The 22,632-nt window shown below is 37.3% G+C and overlaps 2 protein-coding genes across 2 annotated transcripts; one reads left to right on the plus strand and one right to left on the minus strand.

Annotated features, from left to right (window-relative positions):
• Positions 1-1,252: 1,252 nt before the first annotated feature.
• LOC121730861 (sphingomyelin synthase-related 1-like) lies at positions 1,253-16,818 on the plus strand. The gene is made up of 5 exons (XM_042120057.1): positions 1,253-1,875; positions 2,276-2,480; positions 7,090-7,376; positions 15,205-15,397; positions 16,222-16,818. The coding sequence occupies exons 1-5, from the start codon at positions 1,425-1,427 to the stop codon at positions 16,640-16,642; spliced, it is 1,557 nt and encodes a 518-aa protein (XP_041975991.1). The 5' UTR covers positions 1,253-1,424; the 3' UTR covers positions 16,643-16,818.
• A 339-nt stretch (positions 16,819-17,157) lies between these two features.
• Positions 17,158-18,960, minus strand: LOC121731237 (SH3 domain-binding glutamic acid-rich protein homolog). The gene is made up of 4 exons (XM_042120593.1): positions 18,800-18,960; positions 18,491-18,694; positions 18,287-18,382; positions 17,158-18,158 (listed from the first exon to the last, which is right to left on the minus strand). The coding sequence occupies exons 1-4, from the start codon at positions 18,842-18,844 to the stop codon at positions 17,739-17,741; spliced, it is 765 nt and encodes a 254-aa protein (XP_041976527.1). The 5' UTR covers positions 18,845-18,960; the 3' UTR covers positions 17,158-17,738.
• Between the last annotated feature and the right edge of the window lie 3,672 nt (positions 18,961-22,632).

Here is a 22,632-nt window from a genome sequence, read left to right on the forward strand (position 1 = left end):
ATGATAATGCAGTGATTTGGTAAAAGAAAATATATTTTGTAGTACGCGTGGTAATTCCAATGTCTTTTATAAGCTTCTATATCTATGAATGATTAATCAATCAAGAAAATCGAATAACATATCAGCCACGACACGAATTTCGCTTCTTGGTCTTTTTGTGATTGCCAGAACGCGTTGTGGCCGTTTTCATTATAGCCACAACGCGAATTTCGCATCGTGGCTGTTTCACTGTGACCACAACGCATTGTGAGCTAATTTTTCCGCTCATTGAGCGTTTTCGGTCTTTGAGTGTAACATATCCATTAATGATAGGTTTAAAAGTTTCGTTTCATAAGAATAAGGGATAAAATATTGTTAAGTGCTAGGGTTCGAAGGAATTGGAGAGAAAGACCTGCTGACTCTCTTGAAGACTTTATTCATTAGCACTTGGTCCAAAACACTAAGCACTATCACTGTCCTAGGTCGTAGCCAAGTCGTAGGTATCACTCTCGATCACTTTTTTTCACTCCGAAGTCGCCTTGAAGATGAAACTGATCGACTGGCTCGTCTACCTGCGGCTATTTATATGGGCCGAGTCGAGTTCCAGAAAGTATCCGATTCACGTAAATAAGTGTGGAATGTTTCTACAAAATTCGCGCATGTACTCGCGCACCTAACGCCATCTAGTATCAAGTAGGAAGATTCACGTTGTCTTTGTTTCCCGAGTGGTTCCACTATTTGACGCTTGACGGCACTGTGTGTAACAAATAACAATATAAAAGCAAAAAAATAATCGTTGCAACCCGGAACGTAGTAACTAGTAAGCATTTTATTTATCCGCTTAACTAGTAAAGCGAATTCTTAATAAGCGCTTGCTATCAGTTATCAGAAAGTAGAAACACAATTTCTTTATGGATTGGATAGTTTATATTAGTTTTGGATTTTAGGTCTACCAGAATCTGATGGCAAAAAGTGAGAAATTAAATTGACTCTAGCACAATCTAGCAATACAGCAGCTTGTAGCGAAAAAAGGAACTAACGCTGCCATCAATCATCATACATAAAGTCATATTTAACAGTGCAAATGATTTTTTTTTAATCTGTCATCCAAAGCCTTCAGATCCTGGTAGACCTATAGCTTTGCAAATTTATAGAAAAAAGAAGAGGACGTAGTAAGTGAACGTCAGCTGTCATTTGTCAAAGTCAAAGTCAATCAAAATATCAATCATACGTCAATTTGCTATAAAACACCCGTGTGAAATTGTTGTAATTAAAGTTTATTTAGTTTCTAATTAAAAACTTAACAGAACTAGCGTAAATATCGACCGTAATATAATTTTATTCATAAATGAATAAGACAATCTGTTGAAGTACTAAACAAAATTCATGTTGTTCTCATAACAAAGAACGTAATTGATTGTGTTTGTGTACCATTAGCTGCGAAAATGGAAGTTGATTTTGTTAAGTGGAACAACAAAGAGATACTGGATTTTCTACATAAAGAAAATATATCAAGCACTGTGATAGACATATGTAAAACTAATGAAATAGACGGACCATGTCTGCTGTCTTTAATTGATCGTGATTTTTATGATTATCCATTCGACCAATTAAAACTAGGTGAAAGAAAGAAGTTTATTCTGTTAGTTAAAAAAATACAAAAGAAGAATCGCAGTGCAATGTGCGAACTGGGTTTACGCGAGGACCAAGTGCTTCAGAATCCAGCTACTAATATAAACTTTCTTGGCACCAATCTGTCTCATTTGAGCTACAATTTACACAGTCAGTTAAACAATGAGCTTTATGATAAGAATACTGAATGTGTCTCGAATTTTACACCTGACATACAAGCCTCCAGGCTAAAGCCAGAGGTGTGGAAGACAGCAATAGCATTAGGTAAAGAATACAGCTATTTTATTTATTCGTTAAAAATAATTTATTAAAAAAAAAACCTGACATTCTCTTATTTTATAACCACTAAGATTGGGTTGCACCAGAGGCGTGGTTAAAGTTAAAGTTATTTTTATAGTTAAATATGGCGTCCTTTAGCTTTAACTTTAACTGGAGAAATTCACATATGAGCGGAGGTAAGGACGCCAAATTTAGCTTTAACCAAAGATTCAAAGGCAAAGGTAGTTATAGTTAAAGTTAGTTGGTGCAACCCCCTCTAATTTTATTTAATGTAAGTTTAGCAACAAATCATTATTGCATGTTACCCGTTTCATTAAAAGTTATAATAATTATTTCACAAGTATGCTACGTAGATGTTTCATATTATAAATTGTATTGTTCTCAGGCTATGTTTTCCTGGTGACTTGGGTAACGGCTGTCGTGATGGTGATAGTGCACGACAAAGTGCCGGACATGAAGAAATATCCACCGCTTCCTGATCTCTTTTTAGATAATGTTCCACACATTCCATGGGCTTTTGATATGTGCGAAATAACAGGATCCTTATTGATGGCCATATGGCTGATTGTGCTATTCTTCCATAAACACAGGTCAGTGATTTTTTTTTTCTAAATCTACTGATTCTGTACATTATTTTACAACATACTAGTAAAATTGTATTAAAAGGGCCTATTGTCTAAAATAAAAATTAAATGGATATGAATGAAAAACATAATATACAATTATAATTATGTGAAGGTACAAAATGGACAGTAAGTCAGTTTTTGTGTAAGATACCAAAGTTCAAGATTGATAATAATTCATAATATTATTGTGAACTGTGAGTCACAGAGTAAAGTACAGTCATTATTTTGCAAAGAATAGATACCGTATTCCATGACTTTTGTTCTGATAGATAAGTTGTAAAAATGTTGTAATTTATAAACTTATGTCGTTCGCTGCGTTGAGCGTGTGCCCGGTGCGGGCGCCCGCGCCGTGCGCTCGCCATAGTCGTCGTGCGACGGCTGAACCGCCTCACGCAGCGCTGCTCTATGGGATGACATGAAACAAGCACGCCTCGCGGGTGGCCGCGCCGGGCGCACGCTTAACGCAGTGAACACCCTTAAATATGTAGTAATATTTATAAGAGGCAATAAATTTATTTACACATTGCAAATAAACAATGCTTTCTGAAAGAAGTAAATGTAGAGGACAAATTTAATTAAACATGATAATGTCATACTAAGGAAAATAATTTAATTAAACAAAACATGAATATTTATTTTCCTTTTTTAAGATTACATCGTTATTATAAACTATAATAACTTTTTGTTTTGCAGACAGTTACATTCATAATACAGACAATTATTATCTAAATTCATTAAAATTATATTTTTAGTCATCCAATCATCATTTCTCATAGTAGCTAATTTAACAAAAGTGATGAAACTTCATCAAACTACTTATTGTAAGACAAAGTTTACATAGGCTTCTTTTTATGGGGGGGAAAATGAACAATGGGTTCTACGGGATTTATTATGCGCGAGTGTAGCTTCAAATAGCAATAAAAGAAACGATGTTACGCGACATAATGTTATATTAGACTTGCCATAGGCAGACCGCAACTTGCAGTCGGGACCAACTACTCTAGAGCGGTCGCGTTGGTACTCTCTGATCTGCTCGAACAGCCAGTGTATTGAGATTTGCGGATATGAATTTACTATAAAAACTGCAGATCGCCGTGCGGTGACCGCATTTTGCAGTCAGTTCGACTCATTGACTTTTATAATGGTCTCTACCAAATAAAAATACTGTGGCCGGTCCGCCATTTTATGTTCCGGTTCTCCGAGGTACATAAACTGTCAAAGTGTCGTATTATAGGGATGTCGAAATTGAAAGAAAATATCGATATATCGATACATCGATATTTGAAAAAAAATCAATATCGGTCTCGATATATCGCGAAAAAAATAGGCACTTGAAATGTTCACAAAATACTCGTTGTATACATACTTTAATAATAATAATAATTGATGGTAAAATTAAAATAAACTGTAAACACTTCGTGCGCGAGTACAACTAGTATTTGTCCGATTTTTTGGTAATTTTTGCCGATATCAATAATGGCAACTTAAATAATAATTAATAAACTTAAAATAAATTAAATAGTTTTATTAAAATTAAGGAGGCTCCTATATAAAAAAAAGCCATATTTGCCTATTTTGTCTCTATGTACTATAATACATAGAGACAAAATAGGCAAAAATGATATTTTTTTATATAATACTAGATGTCCCGCGCGGCTTCGCCCGCGTAAATTAGAAATTTTACAGAATCCGTAGGTACATTTTCCCATAAAAAATATTTCCCCCGTTTTTCCCACATTTTCCTGAGTTTCTTCTGTCGTATTAGTCTTAGAGTAATAATATAATATAACCTTCTCGATAAATGATGAGTCTTACTCGATAAATGATCTATCTAACACTGAGATAAGTTTTTAAATCGGACCTGTAGTTTCTGAGATTGACGCGTTCAAGCAAACATACTCTTCAGGTTTATAATATTAGGTAGATATAGATTTTTTTTAATTATCGCTTGACAAACTCGAGTCTCGATCTAAAAGACTATGATATGGTAGTGATGATGATGATGATGATGATGAAGAATGTAATTTGCATAGTAGCATATGCTTTCTGTTCTTAAAACAACGCCGAAACTCCCAAACTTGTATCTATAAAGAATCAGGAATTCTCTCAGCACCTTCCGAACCACAGTATACCAGGTATATCTCGGTGCAAAATCTTACTTGTTGGTAGCATATGCTTAGAATACTTCTCACGAAACCGAAGTCACCATATGTTTCCCTATAAGTTTTGAGGAGTTCCCTCGATTACTTATGGATCCTTCATCAGATCATCACTTTTCTGAATATAATACCAAATTGGGATGATACCCTATATACCAAAAGAAAAATTTTGAAAATCGGTTAACCAACGGCGGAGTAATCGTTGAATATAAGAAAACGAACATAACACCTCCCCCATTTTGAAAGTCGGTTAAAATTGTAGCCTATGTGTTATTTATTTAATATTTTAATCAGCACATAAATTGAATAACAAAATTTTTTTCAAATTAATCGTAGCACCATCTGTCAGGACAAACTAAAATTGAAATAGAATAATATTGAATGCGATGATAGCGCCGTCCGCCGGATCTAATGTAAAACATTCCAAAATCAACAACTCCTTATAAATAAGAAATTAATTGAAAAAACATTTTCCAGTAGACCAAACTGTAAATCTAAACCATTCTCGAATCTCCACGAACACACACAAAAAATTTCATCAAAATTGGCCAAGATAAGATAAATCCGTTCAGCCGTTCTCGAGTTTTAGCGAGACTAACGAACAGCAATTGATTTTTATATATATAGATTTATCTTTCGATTTCTATATAGTCTTATTAAAAAAATAATCGGACAGAGTAACAACTTAAGTTAGCTAAAATAAAAAAATAATCGGACAGAGTAACAACTGAAGTTAGCTAAAATTGTGTTTATTTATGTACTATGTATTTTGAGACTATGCAATTTTGTCGCGTTCGCGATTCACTTTCACTTTTGTTGAGTTTCAGAACGCGATATTAGGTCCTCCAACGCGCACGCGAATTTGAACTTTATGCAGCGGTAATAAATTACAAATTGACTCTCCATTTTATTTAGAAAACGTTTGTATGGGAAATAGAAAAATGCTGTTTTGAGGATTTTCCCGGCAATTATTCGAATTTTTCTCACCTTTTAAACCTTCCCTAGACCTCCACGAATAATTCAAGACCAAGATAAGATAAATCCGTTCAGCCGTTCTCGAGTTTTAGCGAGACTAACGAACAGCAATTGATTTTTATATATATAGATAAAAAAATCATTTTTGATATCAATATAATATATAATATAACAGGACGCTCACTTATAACATGTTAGTTTATCGATGTCCTCAACAAATATCAACCGAGTGTCCCATCACTATAGACCGCCATGTTTAGTTCTTGGCAATATGGCGCCGGCCACACTTTTTTGTAGTTATGTCGCCTCCATCTGTTTCCTTATTGTCCGCCCGCTAAGCAGTGTTCTCCTGGAGCACTGCTTAGCGGGCGGACAGGTACGCCCGCTAGGCAGTGTTCTTGCAGAACATTAGAGAAAACTGCCTCTACTAAATACCTTGGTGTCATATTGGATTCCTCTCTTAGCTTCCATCCGCACATCGAGGCCCTTACTTCCAGAATTAGTAAAATGATTCCCACCCTTAAAAACCTACGGCAAGTTGCGGATGAAGCTATCAGAAAAATAGTCTACCACACACTCTGCCAATCCCTGCTTACTTACTGCATACCAACGTGGGGTGGCACCCACAAATCTACTCTTTTTCAACTAGAGAGAGCCCAAAGAGCCGTCCTCAAAGTCCTGTATGGCCTACCATATCTATTCCCAACTGAAGACCTTTATAGGAAGACTAAGGTATTAACTGTGCGACAACTTTTCATACTCCACACAGTTGTCAAGCAGCATGATCTCCTACCATACGACCCTTCCTCTCACTCCGGAAAGAGAAGACATAAGCCCGTAGGCAACAACCTTTTTCGTACCCGATTTGCTAACCGTTTCTTCTGCTTCATTGGGGGCTACCTCTACAATAGAATCAACATGCATGAACACATATATAACGCCACAAAATCTGTCTGCAAAAGTAGAGTAACAAATTGGCTTATAAATCTGAATTATGAGACCACTGAAAAATTAATTGCAATACCAGAATAGTATACCAAACACACGCACACTCACACACACACACACACACACACACGCACACTCACTAACACACAAACACATACACAAACACATACACACACACACTCACTAACCCGACTTCACCAGTTACCAAGATGTCGTTCTGTAACCGCACTAATGTAACCAAGACTGTGTAAAGTGTATATTTGGGATTGAGGCCTGGTGTCCTGAAGTACAGGCTCACGCCCAGTTTAGGCACCAGTCTCCCACAACAACCTAAGATTGTTATATTATAGTCTAAGTTAATTATGTAATTGAATCTTGTGGTGAGAAAATAAATCATTATTATTATAATTATTATTCATTGGTTCGACTGCAAGATGCGGTCCGTCTATGGCAGGCCTTAGAATGTCATTGATTGAAATAATTCTCTGCAGGTTTATAATCCTGAGACGTTTCTTCGCGCTGGCGGGCACGGTGTTCCTGCTGCGATGTTTCACGATGCTGATCACCTCGCTGTCGGTGCCGGGGTCGCATCTCAAGTGCGAGCCGCGGTTCTACCCGCCGGCTGACGACCTCACCATATGGGGCCGACGGCTGCGCCAGGCGTACGAAATATGGAGCGGAGCGGGCATGTCCGTGAGAGGAGTCCGGACTTGCGGAGACTACATGTTCTCCGGGCACACTGTTGCGTTGACGCTGCTCAACTTCTTCATCACTGAATGTAAGTTTTGAAAGTAAACAAGTCATTCATTAAAATATAATGAATGAGTTGTGAACCTTTCGGAGGTATTTTACTTCTGAGAGAGCCTTTAACTTTTTTTTGAAGCTTTGAAGTAAAATGACTGAATGGATAGTCCATTTAAAGTTGCCTTTTTTTCTGCCACATCAGTTCAGTACCCCTGGGCCTGGCACTGTCACTGAGCGCTCGATGAAATATAATATCTATACTAATATTATAAATGCGAAAGTATCTCTGTCTGTCTGTCTGTCTGTCTCGCTTTCACGCCAAAACTACTGAACCGATTGTAATGAAATTTGTACACAGATAGTCTAAAGCCTGAGAAAGGCCATAGGCTACTTTTTAACTGGAAAAAAGGGTTGTAAGGGGGTGAAAATGCGTAAATTTGGTCAAATTAAGTTAGTTCCAAAAACTCAAAACAGATGGCACCAAGAGTCCACTAGATCGCGCTATTGCTTGCTCATGCGTATTTCTTTAAGGGGTGGTACCATGCTGAATCAGATTTTTCGATTCTTTCGATTGTTATGCACGTCACTAACTAATAACTCACCTACCAACTTAGATATCAAATTCAAAAACAACAGCCCCAAAACTACTGAACCCATTGTAATGAAATTTTTTTTATACAGATAGTCTAAAGCCTGAGAAAGGACATAGGCTACTTCTTACTGGAAAAAGGGGTTGTAAGGGGGTGTTTATGCGTAAATTTGTTCAAATTAAGTTAGTTCCAAAAACTGGAACAGATGGCGCCAAGAGTCGCCTAGATCGCGCTATCGCTTGCTCATATGTATTTCTATAAGAGGCGGTACCATGTTTAGTTAATATTTCGATTCTTTCGATTGTTATACATGTTATTAAATAACTCACGTACCAACATAGATATCAGAAACAACAGTCTACCAATAATAAATACTAAATAGTTTATACTTTATGGGTATTGGGCAAAGCTAATGCATTATATAAATGCATTATGCAGCTAAGTTGTGTAACGCTAAATAAGCTTGATATAAAAAAGTTTATTTAAAAAAAATCATATTATGTGCACACTACACGGCTGTTTTGGGTATTTTGATTTAAGGGGTACCAGGGTTTCGAAAAAGCTTTTGACACCAATTTTATTGACACCGCGCGCTATAAACTGAAGTCCACGCGGACGAAGTCGCGGGCAACAGCTAGTTATGTAATAAAGCACGAAAAGGACTAATAGAAAAACGATCCTAAGTTAAGACTCATAAAAGATACCTCTGATACGACCTTTCGTATTTTCCTATTTAGAACTGTTAGATCTGTGGAATTTCACGTTCCAGTCCATTATACAACTTTGTAAACGACATGTAAACAAATCGTTTCGTCACGTAGTTATAATATCTGTGTTGCATTGAAACGGTGCCATGAGCCATCGCAAACATAATAACATGTCATAGTTTACGGAAACAACCATTGAGCATTGCGCACGCTCTAAATCGCTTAGATCAGTGTTTTTCAACCCGAGGGTCGCTAGACTAAGCTAAGCTAAGCCTCTATACGGGTCGTCAGAGGTGGAGAAAATTATTTCCGTAAGAAAAACAGTAAACATTAAAAAGATTGACAAATTAAACTGAGAAAACTCTCAGTTTAATTTGTCAATCTTTTTGATGATAACAAAGGGATATTATATATTTTAATAACATAGGTACATACCATGATAAAAACCGGTCAAGTGCGAGTTAGACTCGCGCACGAAGGGTTTCGTAATCCTTACCACAATAGAGCAAAAATAGGCTGAAAATTGTGTTTTTTGTATGGTTTTATTTATTTATTTATTTTTATTCACATTTTATTATTGATTATTAAAGTACAAATAGAACTGAGTATTTCGTGAATATTTCAAGTGCCTTTGTGTTGCAATTATTGATATCGAGCAAAAAATAGCATTAAATCACGTTTGTTGTATGGGAGCCCCCCTTAAATATTTAATTTATTTTATTTTTTGTATTTGTTGTTATATCGGCAACAGATATACACAATCTGTAAAAATTTCAGAAGTCTAGCTATAGCGGTTCTTGAGATACAGCCTGGAGACAGACAGACGGACAGACATCGAAGTCTTTGTAATTATAGGGTCCCGTTACCCTTTGAGTATGGAACCCTAAAAAAGCGTAATATTTTTTCATACCATCACCAACGTTGAAAAACACTGGCTTAGATCGTATGAAAATATCGCTCTCGAGTCTCGACGGTTATGTAAATGTAGTCATTAATATGAAATTATGCATTAAGTACATAATTTATTTATGTTGTGATTGTATTAACATATGCAATGTAGGTTGATGTTATTTCTTATTCATTTCCTGGGCCTCTATCATGAGCTCTTAAATCCATTCACTTTACGTCGTTATACAGTCAGTATAAGGACGTTAAGAGAATGGATTTAAGAGCTCATGATAGAGGCCCTGTACGTTAATTAATTGAATCAGAGAATTTAACGATAAATTCTATGTACCTACCCTGGTCCCTAATATTATTGACTTTATCTCCTTAAAACCTAGAATAGTTAGATATTATTGTGTTTAGTATGCTCTACAAAGTTGTTAATTGTTATGTATTAGTAATTAGCTATTTGTTATTGCTTACAAGTATGTATTCAGGTACATATTGTACCTGAATACATATGCGAAATGATATCATTTGTAGCTATTTCAATAATGAAGTCTTCGATTTAACAATGTTACATAAACACTTTTTGGACACATTGCAATTTTAAAACTATCAATAAAATAAAAAGATTGATATCTGGCAGACTTCCAGTCGTCGATCGTCTCTTCCGAGTTCTGGCAATGAATTAAGATTTTTCTCTTGTTGGTACCTACGCAACTTTTCCATAGCCATAGGTACTTTCGCTATAATAATATTTAGACTAGATGACGCCCGCAACTCCGTTGCGACAAAACTTGTTATCGCGCGGGAACCGTACGTTTTTCTGGGATGAATAATATCCTTGTCCTCTCCTGGGACTCAAAGTATACCCATAACAAACCTAGGAAACATCAGATACCTACTTAGATTTCACCAAAAACTGTTAAAGTTAATGCTCAAATTATTATCACGTTATCTCTTTCGTTTTTCATATGAATGAAAGATAAGACATGACATTTTAACAAGCTGTTAACACTAACATACGTTGGTGAAATTGGGCCTTAGTTTGGGCGTAAAGAGGTAACAGACAGTCACACTTTCGCATTAATATAATATTAACTAGTATGATACTATGATTGTTGAATTTGGATATTATGCAAATTATATGCAACTGGGGTCGAATTTATTAAATGTAATGTTATAAACCTATAATTAATATGTTATATCTCCATGACGTCATAAAATGCATTTTCTTTTAAATATACATAACGGCGGGGGCCATCACCGATAAGGCCAATATATGAAAGGATGAGACATTTTGTGATGGCTTTTGCCCATACTGGTAGTAATTTATCCAATTCTTCTCATTAACTGATAAAGAAGGGAGATAGTTTCAAATTGTTATCGTGGGAAAGTCATGCTTCTAAATTATGCAGGTTCTGGTAGCACAGCTTCATAGTAAACAGGCGTAAAATGGCCAATTTTCTTATTCGTCATGCTATGGGCTTTTTTTTATGAAATAAGGGGACAAACGAGAAAACGGGTCACCTAATGGAAAGCAACTTCCGTCGCCCATGGAAACACGCAACAACAGAAGAGCTGCAGGTGCGTTGCCGGCCTTTCAAGAGGTAACTAATAGAGTAGGCAAGGGTAAGGAAGGGTAGGGAAGGGAATAGGGTAGGGAGTGAGTGAGTTTACCGGAGGCCCAACCTCCGGCGAAAGACACCGCAAGCGCTGTTTCACGCCGGTTTTCTGTGAGCCAGTGGTATTTCTCCGGTCGAGCCGGCCCATCCGTGCCGAAGCATGGCCCTCCCATTAACTTGCAATTGCTCAGATATCAATGATCAGGTAAAATGTTAAAGTTACTGTTCGTAAAAATGTTTTGCTTTTTATTGCGATCGCTATAAAAGTTTTATACTTACATAATATATATAAGCGTGACTTTAAAACGTTCATAATTTTGTTATGGCTCACGAATCTCGCTGAACACAGCGAGATTTGAATTGTAACAACAATGTACAAAGACTTGCAATAAATAACCACAAGAGTATTACTATTTACTAGTCACTACTGACTCGAGAAAATCCCCAACGCGTAAAGAAAGCTATTACTTACCAACTACCATATTATATGGGTCATAATATTGTATATGTATGTGTCAATAAAATTTATTGATTTTGAAATTATTATAAATCAAGAGAGCTTGGTATAGTGGCTAAGCGCATTGTAATTTTTTTTATTGTAGGGTTCCGCACATTTCGTGTAGGTACTTATTATTTATTATACTTATACTTATATTTCTTGCAATCAAACAAAATTTTATCTTTCCACCATCTAATTTAAAAATATGTATAAGCTCGTAACGTTTTCAGTCGCAATTTTAAAGAATGAAATGAATATTAATTTATTAAACCAACAATTATATGGAAACTACAAAGACTCGACAGTCGAGACTGCGGCGATGAGATGACCCATTTATATCAAGCGGCACATTTATACATTCTTTTGTTTTAAATCTAAGGTTTCCTTGAGGTCAAAGTGTTGTTTTACAATGGATTATTTTCCCGTGTGTTGATTTAAAATTGTTGGCCTAGAACTTTTATTTTCTAATAACTACTAATCATCTGATAAACTGCTAACTGTGTTCGACGCAACTTAATTCCGGCGAAATTGATTCATGAATCATAACGTGGGCACTGAGGTGGGCATGGGCGTAAAATTTTCCGGGATCATAGTAGGTACTTATCTTAAAAAAAAAATTATGAATATTGGTTCAGCAGGATTCAGGAAACAGACCGACACACTTTCAAATTTATAATATTAGTAAGTACGTATAATATGAGGAACCACGTTCCACAATTACTTACTTACTATCTTATCTAAACCACTCAATGGACGCGAGCCAATCCAGTCCACGTTGACTTTTTTGATTACTCACACTAGGAGTGAATCATGAGTCATGACTCATGACAAGGAGTGAATAAAGCACACGTTATATTGCCTATTAGTAGATCTATCTATCTATTGTTCAAGGGCTCTGCCAAATTTTGTACTAAAACACCCGATTTTATTGTTCGGTAAGACAGGAAAGCATAAGTATAATAATTAGTGTCAAAATGCCAGTATAGGCTGACGTATGATAGAATACGAGGCCAAAATTATTATGCTAATTTGTAGAACATTGTAAATAAGATTCTGACATTTCTTCTGGTGCTGCTTGCCAGATAAGCTATTTTGTAGCACCACGTGTAAATTTTTGACTAAAATACAAATAATGATGAACGTGGCATGCTGATGCTATAGTAATCCCAGAACAAATACTATCCAAACTTTTCCCAGGACCGAAAGTATCATAGCGAATTTAAATATACTTAAATCTGTTGCGCGGATCCTTGTATAGAGTATCTAAGACTATATTATACTGGATACAGAGTACAGACAGACAGTCACACATTCGCATGGATGGGTAAAACCTATGAGCTTAGCAAATTACCTATGATGCTTCCAGGGTTTCTAATTACTTTGTCAATTAAATAGAATCTAGAGCAACTGCAGACTATTATGAATCATGACCTACATATTGTACAGTGTGCGTTTGCTTAAAAGTTAACTAAAATAATAAGTTTTGTTTTGAATTTTGATAAACATATTTTGTAGTAGTTGACGTCACGCCATTCTCTAAATAGATAATGATATTGATAATATAATAAATATTACATATTTTATCAATGTAGGTCATAGACATATCGCCAATTGCTTCCTAGTTAGAGCGCTTACAGACGAACGGCACGTGTTGGCGGCATGCTTCGGCACGAATGGGCCAGCTCGACCGGAGAAATACCACGTTCTCACAGAAAACCGACGTGAAACAGCGCTTGCGCTGTGTTTCGCCGAGTGAGTGAGTTTACCGGATGCCCAATCCCCCTACCCTAATCCCTTCCCTACCCTTCCCTAATCCCTTCCCTACCCTTCCCTAATCCCTTCCCTACCCTTCCCTAATCCCTTCCCTACCCTTCCCTAATCCCTTCCCTACCCTTCCCTAATCCCTTCCCTACCCTTCCCTATTCCCTTCCCTACTCTCCCCTATTCCCTTCCCTTCCTATCCCTACTCTCCCCTATTACCTCTTAATAGGCCGGCAACGCACCTGCAGCTCTTCTGATGCGTCCAAGTGTCCATGGGCGACGGAAGTTGCTTTCCATCAGGTGACCCGTTTGCTCGTTTGCCCCCTTATTTCATAAAAAAAAACGCAATAACGCATACGATATTATAAACCGATAATAACGCGCCTGTGTAGGGGAGGCTTTAGGATCGGACAACGCCATGCCATGGCCCATGAACAAGGTTTTGTGCAGCTTATCATGAGTGATTACTCTCGTAACATAATGTTGTTACGGAATACTGATAAATTGATGATATTACGCATGTGTTTGATAAACTCTTGCTACGGCTGACGTTATATACTCGGTTCATTATGTTATTGTTTCAACTTGCAATGTTTATAGGGCATAAGTTACATTTTGATACTTATTTCTATATTATGTTACAGCCAAGAAAGATGAACTACTGCTGAGCTTTAATGTTAGTAACAATGTTTTAAAACCGTTAGCGCGATGCATGATGTAGCTGCCAGCGACATCTATCCGCGCAGCCTAGCTTTTTTTCTTCCGAGTTCGTCAAATACCTAATTTTGACATCTGTTTCCACCTTAACGTCTAAAATACTGAACCGTTTCGTCTCAAACCCCTTAGTAACATTTTTTTGTGCTGAAGGCAAGTAGCCCTGATGTAACTGCGACCCTTGAGGGTCTATTGTGACTCCTTCGCATTAGAGTACCGTCCCCAACCCTTATGCTCATAAACTGAACGATGTGGTTGGGGTTGGTGCCACGAATTTCCTCTGTGGATGAGTATTCGTAGCAACTGAGGTGCCTGTTTCTGCTCTGTAGAGCAGGACAGTCAAGGAGAAGTTGTATAGGTGTCTCGTCCTCCTCGCAGAATCTGCAAGTCGTTAAGCAACTAACACCTATTCTGATAAGGTGCTTATTGAGCTTACAGTGCCCAGTTAGGCGTCTGTTAAGGATTCTTAATTGATTCCTATCCATGGTAAACTATTTCTGACAGTTTCTTGTTGAAGCCTTGAGAATTATTGCCTTGGAGTGTTCAAGGCCACGGGTCTCAACCCATTGCTTTCTGCTTAGTTCGCGAACCCATTCCTCGAGCACTTGCTTTGTAGTACCTACTGGGAGATATTCCGCAGACCGGTTCTGGGCCATATATGAGACCTTCGGCCCAAGCTTAGCCAGTTCGTCTGCGGTTTCGTTGCTGGGGACGTTACTGTGGCCCGGTACCCATACTTGGCGGATTTTGTTATCCCTTCCTAGCATGTTCAACGTCTCAATGCATTCCAAAACCAATTTCGACGAAACTTCTGCAACAGTCAGTGCCTTAGATAGACTTAAGCCCGAAAAAATATGGTGATATTTTTTCGGGTTACCTTACTTCCTAAAGTTCCTAAATCCTATTACTGCCTTAAATAAAGATCCATAATACGGTGTGCTGTAATACGGACTTTATAATTTATAATATGTACCTATTGGGCTGTAATGTTTATTCTTTATCTTTCTACGACGTTCAAAAAGTGTATTTATGATACCTATTTTGAATAAAATGATATTTTATTATTTATTTTTTTCAGACACGTCCCGCAGTCTGTACCTGCTGCACATCCTGACGTGGGTGATGAACATGTTCGGGATATTCTTCATCTTGGCGGCGCACGAGCACTACTCCATCGACGTGTTCATAGCCTTCTACATCACATCGCGCCTGTTCCTGTACTACCACACGTTGTCCAACAACCAGGCGCTCATGAGGAATGACTCCTCCAGGTACGTTATTGACGCCTGCATATCGATGCCTCAGTTACAATGCATCATTTTGTTAACGTTGTTAGTACACCAACGTTGATGATCGCCGCGAAAAACGGCTTTCATGATACGGCTCTTCGCTTTGGCATTAGTGGCATACGCAAACGTCTAAACTGACGAAATTAAAGTTAACTGTGTTAAATTAAACCAAAAACTGCCAAACAAACAGGAAATCCTGTATTCATACAGAATCTCCTGCCTGATTGTCATAATTCTTAAGCACAAATACTAGACAAAGACTGACCAAGCCTGAGCTCCGAATCGTAGTAAATTGTTATTTGGTTGTAATTAAAACTAGACACAGCCCTCTCGTCTCTTCGTCCTCTCGACTATTTCGTTTCGCTTACTAAACAAAGGATACTCTATAGATAAATGCAAAGCCAACCTTTAAAAAAACCTGCTGTTTTTTAAGGTTTTAAATGTTTATGGTTTTGTCGTATTTTTTTTATGCCGAAGCTATTGGCCAGACGACACAAACAAAACACATTCTACAGGTGGCATTTAAACACGTAAACAACCCCAAAACAAGCGTGTCTTTTATTTTATCTAACTCGGTCTAAACTGTTTATCATACTTCGACTGAAGTGTTTAAGATAATAATTAATAATATAGAAGTCTTCGCACGCTTTAGTCTTTGGCTACCCTTCTAAATATGTATTGTATTAGAATAAAGAAGGGTAGACAAAGACTAAAACGTGCAAAGATTCCTTTACTATTAATAATTATTATCTTAAATACTTCAGCTTTTAACTCATTACTACTAAATTGTTTTTCTATAATTTCAGGACACGCATCTGGTTCCCTCTGCTATCGTTCTTCGAGTCCGAAGTGGACGGGATAGTTCCGAACGAGTACGAGGGGCCGATGACGATCGCCAACAACCTTCGGAAGTGGCTGTTCCAGCTCGTCACAGACGTCAAGACGTCGTCCGTCGCGAAAATCGCCGGCACCAAGCTGCAAGAGGGCGCCGCTATGGGGGAATACTCCGTGGTGAAATTGGTCGACGGGATCAAGAGGAATCTCAGCCTTATGGAGGAGTACAAGAGCTCCAGGCAGCAGTTAGTCACATTGGACAAGAATGTACAAGCTTGTCTACTCGATGAGTTGCCCGAGTCCGACCTGATCCACCACAACATTGTCACTGGGGAAATACCACTCCGGGACCTAAGCAACCCACCTTCGCCGGTCTCCAAGAAAACAATATGAAACCTGCACGGTTTCCATTACATTTAGACTTACTAGACTGTACCCAAGAGAGTTAGTTTTTAATCTGTTATATATTTTATAATCTGTTATTCCATGTTTTTATTGATATCATTAGTTCATTTTTATATGTACAGTGATTTATTTTGCTCAATATGAATACAATATGTACAAATAAAGTGAAGTTTTTTTATTTTATTTCTCAAACATTTAGCTCAAAAAAAATGAATTACCCTGGAAAGTGGTAATACAGACTACAGTTGCTATATTGTGTGTGATAACTACAATAGTTATATTCTACCCTTTGTCCATAATACTATAATTTGGTCTATGATAATACTATATTTTGTTCATAACGACAGAAAGTAAATGCTTATATTACAGCATTTCCATATTTTCTCGTGACCTGTGGGAAAAGAAGTTGGAAAATCCTAACTGAAACTGTGCTGCCAACTCATCTAGCAACGGAAGGACAAATTTTAACAGTAACTGTGTAGTTTTGAAATGAAATTACAGTGTTTTTATAATTGTTTAATATAATTCATAATATGAAAAAATTAGTAAATTAAAAAATGTCTTTAACAGTATAATTGATTAAATGGTTATATAAATAAAAAAAGAATTTGAAGAAAAAAATTATAAAAAGCAGTTCATTTATGAATTCATTAGATTCACATGGACTCAAGCTCAGCACCTCGATCAAATCTATAATGCTAGTGTCATGTTATCCAGTGAGCACACATTCCAATATCCAATAGAATTTGTCGAATAAATATATTCTATACTCTTTTATCCTAATGAAAGCTTAACATGGCAATTAAAATCTTAAAAATAATACTTGACGAATACCTGATTTCATATTCAACAATAATTTTAAGTTAACAAAATTATGAATACTTTTATATACTGATTAGGCCACTATGTGAGAGAATTTCATACAAGCGAGAGCTAACTTGAAATATAAAATGTGTATAATTATGTACATCAAGTTATAGACGCAAATAAATGATAGATGCTTCATAAATAGTGAGATTAATGGGTAGTGTTCACTTACAACTATAAGTGTGATTTGAGCTGACAACATGCTTACAAGCTAGCATTACTCAGCTGCGGCCACCTGCTCACTTTGTATAAGAGTTTCGGATGGGCTTTCCTTCTCTTTGACTTCTACTTCTTTCTCTTGTGAAGCCTCCCGGGAGCCTGCAGACCCGTTTTCTTTCAATACTACATCAGTGTTGGACATTGTTGTGACATCTTTTATAGCGTTCGATTCAATTTGTTCTGGGGGCTTTTCAGTTTCTTCAGGAGTCTTTTCTCTTTCATCCTCTTTCTTTTCCTCTTCTGGGCTCTCATTTGATGTTTCCTTCTCCTTTGGTTCTTCTGCGACTTTATCCTCTTTTGGTGCACTATCCTCGGCTTCAGGTTTTGGTTCCTCGGCCACTCTCTCTACGCTCTCCCTTTCCTGTGAATTCTCCTTTGATCCCTTATCACTTAATTTTGCATCTCCGTTGACAGCAACCTGTAAGATTAATTTTAAACTGAATGCTACCTTATTTATAATTAGATATATCTTTTATGGCTGTGTAACACTAGATGCACAATAAAGTTATAAGTGGAATATAATATTTCATATAAAAAATATTTTACCGTTTCTTCTGGTTGTGCAGGTTCTGGGGGAGTTTCTAGTTTAAGAAACTGTTCCAAGGTGTCTAATTCATTTGCTAAATCAAACTGATCATAATCCTGAAAAGGCAAAGTTCTGATTAAATTTTTTTTGTATTTTTTACACAGTACTTTGCTCTGGTAATGTCATCAAACGATTCTGGTAAAATGCAAATGCATTGTACTTACTCCACAGTACTCTTCTTCGTTGAAAACTTGCGGAGGGAGCGGCGAGCGCGGATTGGAATCACTAACAGTAGCGCCGTTAGACTTCGAATTGTTTTGCATAAAGTCTTTGTCAGACTCTCGGCCCGGCTCTGTTATGTCAATAATTTCATACTTTATGTTCTTCGAATCTAATATCATTAACACTCGCTGTTGTCTCTTTTTCACCTGCATAGTAAAATTACATGGAAGTTAAAAAATCCGGTTATGAATCACAACAAAAAGATAATCAGAAAGTCCTGCATTCTTAACAAGTTATGGGTGGATGCTTACCTCTTTGTTCCCTGAAATTCCACTAATATAAACCTTCACCACCATGGCTAAACAACTGAGCTATGTGTTTTCTATAAATAAAAAATACTAAAACGTTATCTCAGAAAAATAGGCTTGGCCATTAGACAATCTCTCTAATAATAATAGGGTATATTCTTAAACTCTGAACAGGTTTCTAGTATGCGTCATCTGACGACTCGGTAGCCAATCAAATCTCAGTGAGTCGCACTATATTCTATTATCTATGCACTGGATAGCACAATGTTACCGTTTTGGAACACACCCGTATTGTCGACAAATGTCAAGTGTTTATGACATTTCCGTATTATCTTTCAAAACGACCGTATTCCGTAACGGGAAATTTTAAAACGAAATTTAATAAGACATTTTTTAAATTTAAACTAGATGTCCCGCGCGGCTTCGCCCGCGTAAATTAGAAATTTTACAGAATCCGTAGGTACATTTTCCCATAAAAAATATATCCCCCGTTTTTCCCACATTTTCCTGAGTTTCTTCTGTCGTATTAGTCTTAGAGTAATAATATAATATAACCTTCTCGATAAATGATGAGTCTTACTCGATAAATGATCTATCTAACACTGAGATAAGTTTTTAAATCGGACCTGTAGTTTCTGAGATTGACGCGTTCAAGCAAACATACTCTTCAGGTTTATAATATTAGGTAGATATAGATTTTTTTTAATTATCGCTTGACAAACTCGAGTCTCGATCTAAAAGACTATGAAATGGTATAATATGGTAGTGATGATGATGATGATGATGATGAAGAATGTAATTTGCATAGTAGCATATGCTTTCTGTTCTTAAAACAACGCCGAAACTCCCAAACTTGTATCTATAAAGAATCAGGAATTCTCTCAGCACCTTCCGAACCACGGTATACCAGGTATATCTCGGTGCAAAATCTTACTTGTTGGTAGCATATGCTTAGAATACTTCTCACGAAACCGGAGTCACCATATGTTTCCCTATAAGTTTTGAGGAGTTCCCTCGATTACTTATGGATCCTTCATCAGATCACCACTTTTCTGAATATAATACCAAATTGGGATGATACCCTATATACCAAAAGAAAAATTTTGAAAATCGGTTAACAAACGGCGGAGTAATCGTTGAATATAAGAAAACGAACATAACACCTCCCCCATTTTGAAAGTCGGTTAAAATTGTAGCCTATGTGTTATTTATTTAATATTTTAATCAGCACATGAATTGAATAACAAAATTTTTTTCAAATTAATCGTAGCACCATCTGTCAGGACAAACTAAAATTGAAATAGAATAATATTGAATGCGATGATAGCGCCGTCCGCCGGATCTAATGTAAAACATTCCAAAATTAACAACTCCTTATAAATAAGAAATTAATTGAAAAAACATTTTCCAGTAAACCAAACTGTAAATCTAAACCATTCTCGAATCTCCACGAACACACACAAAAGATTTCATCAAAATTGGTCCAGTCGTTTAGGAGGAGTTCAGTCACATACACACGCACACAAGAAATATATATATTAAGATAAGGTAGGTAGTATTTATTTCTTAAGGCGGCTCTCGACATAGGCGAACGCGTTGGCCAACGCGTCTGCAGACGCGTTGGCCCAATGTGTAGAACGGGCGTTCGCGCGTTGGCCAACGTCTAAATACCTACGGCCAACGCGCGAACGCCCGTTCTACACATTGGGCCAACGCGTCTGCAGACGCGTTGGCCAACGCGTTCGCCTATGTCGAGTGCCGCCATTAAAGGTATATACAGGGCTTCAAATACCGGTATTTTTTCATAACGATACTGCTTCAAGGGCATAGATAACGGTATGAAAATTTACCCGATACTAGAAGTAACGGTAAAAATTGGAATTAATACCGGTAAATATTATAACGGTAAATAGGATTTATAACGGTAAATATATGTTCTTTGATAACGTCAACTTTTGTAAAATAAGTAGCCGGGTAGGGAAGAGAAGGGAAGGGAATAGGGGAGGGGATTGGGCCTCCGGTAAACTCACTCACTCGGCGAAACACAGCGCAAGCGCATTTTCACGTTGGTTTTCTGTGAGAATGTGGTATTTCTCCGGTCGAGCCGGCCCATTCGTGCCGAAGCATGGCTCTCGGCTCTCCCACGTATATAAACTGGTGCTTGGAAGTCGGAAGTTGGGCTGCGAGTGAGATTTAGTGCACGACGCATACCGCATACCTGATACCAGAAAATATTGTTATATTTACCGGTATTTTTATAACGATATTTTTTGGTTATGTTACTAGATATCGATAAAAAATACCGTTATCTGGCTACCATTATGAAAATACCAGTACGTAACGATATTTTTTCGGGTATTCGATAACGTTATGAAGCCCTGGGTATATACACACACTGGCAAAATTAGCGGAACATAGGTGAAAAGGGCCAAAACTTGAACTGAAGTGGGTCGGGCTGTCTGAAAGCCTTTTTTATAGCTTCTAAGCTCATTCAAGAAATAAAATATTGAACAAAACTGGCAAGTTGACAGGGTTTTTATAGCAATTATGCCCTAATAAGTGTTTTTCGATTATTGACGTTGTAAGTGTTCCTGATAAGAATGGCGTTTTAGCGGGGTGCAAGGTATGCTCAGCTCATTTGATTGTTTGGTTTTTGGAAGACCACATTGCTTAGATACAAAATTAGTGATTTCCCAGCATCTGCGACACCTAGAGCTGTAACCACGATAGAGAAAGGTCACACCTACCGTCCGGTCAGTCAGGCCTTAGGTGTGTCGGCTTCCGTGGTTCATCGTAACTTTCAACGCTTCAGAGAGACTGGATCTTACGTTCGGAGACGAGAACAAGGCAGATATCGGGTGACAATGGTTCAGGATGACCATTTTTAAGGAAACAAAACTTAAGAAATCGACCTTAAACTGCTATGTAGACACGAAACCTGTCGGAACAGATCCAAGATGAACGTGTAAGTGATTGTACAGTAAGAAGAAGACTCAAAGAAGTTAAATTAAACTCAAAAGTGCCAGCAAGGGCACCAAAACTTGAGACAGGAAACCGAAGAGCCAGGCTAAGATTTGCGCGTGAACATCAAAATTAGACAAGTGAGTGAAATCTTGTGCTGTACAGTGATGGGAGCAAATTCTGTGTACATTGTATTGACGGGTGATAAAGAATGTGGATAAATCATAAGGAAAGCTACAGGCCATCAAACTTACCGGAAACAGTGGCCTATGACGCAGGCTTCGTAATGGTTTGGAGTTGCATATGATTTGGAGCCCGCATGGAGATGATGATTATAGATGATGGTACTTTGACAGTACAGGGCTATAGCACCGAAATCCTGGAACTGCATGGTGTTCCTTTTACACAATTTTAGGTAGTAATTTCAATTTTATGTGCGTCCATAGAGTAAGAAAATTGGGCATTATTACCTAAACGATGCTGGCGCAGCCCAGGTGGAGAGGCCAGCGTGGTCTACAGATGTGGATCCGATTGAAGACGTGTGGCACATCAATGGGTGAACAGTACGAGTTAAAACTCCAGCTCCAAAATGTGTCCAGGAGCTCGAGTTGGCGCTACTGGAGGAGTAGGAGAATATCCCACAGGAAATGATTGACAATTAAAATGCAAGCATGGAATGGCGTATCCAGGCCCTCTTGAGATCTATAGAAGGCATTACACGCTTTTAACATGGCATTTCTTTAATAAAAATGGAGAATTTATCTTAAAAACTTACTACTAAAATTTCAAAGATTTTCTTAATTTTTTTATTTTTGCTGATTTTTTTCTATTTTTCACGTTTTTATGCCCTAAATTTATATATTTATAATTTATTT

Source organism: Aricia agestis, chromosome 10 (assembly GCF_905147365.1).
Source record: "Aricia agestis chromosome 10, ilAriAges1.1, whole genome shotgun sequence".
Taxonomy (NCBI): Eukaryota; Metazoa; Arthropoda; class Insecta; order Lepidoptera; family Lycaenidae; genus Aricia; species Aricia agestis.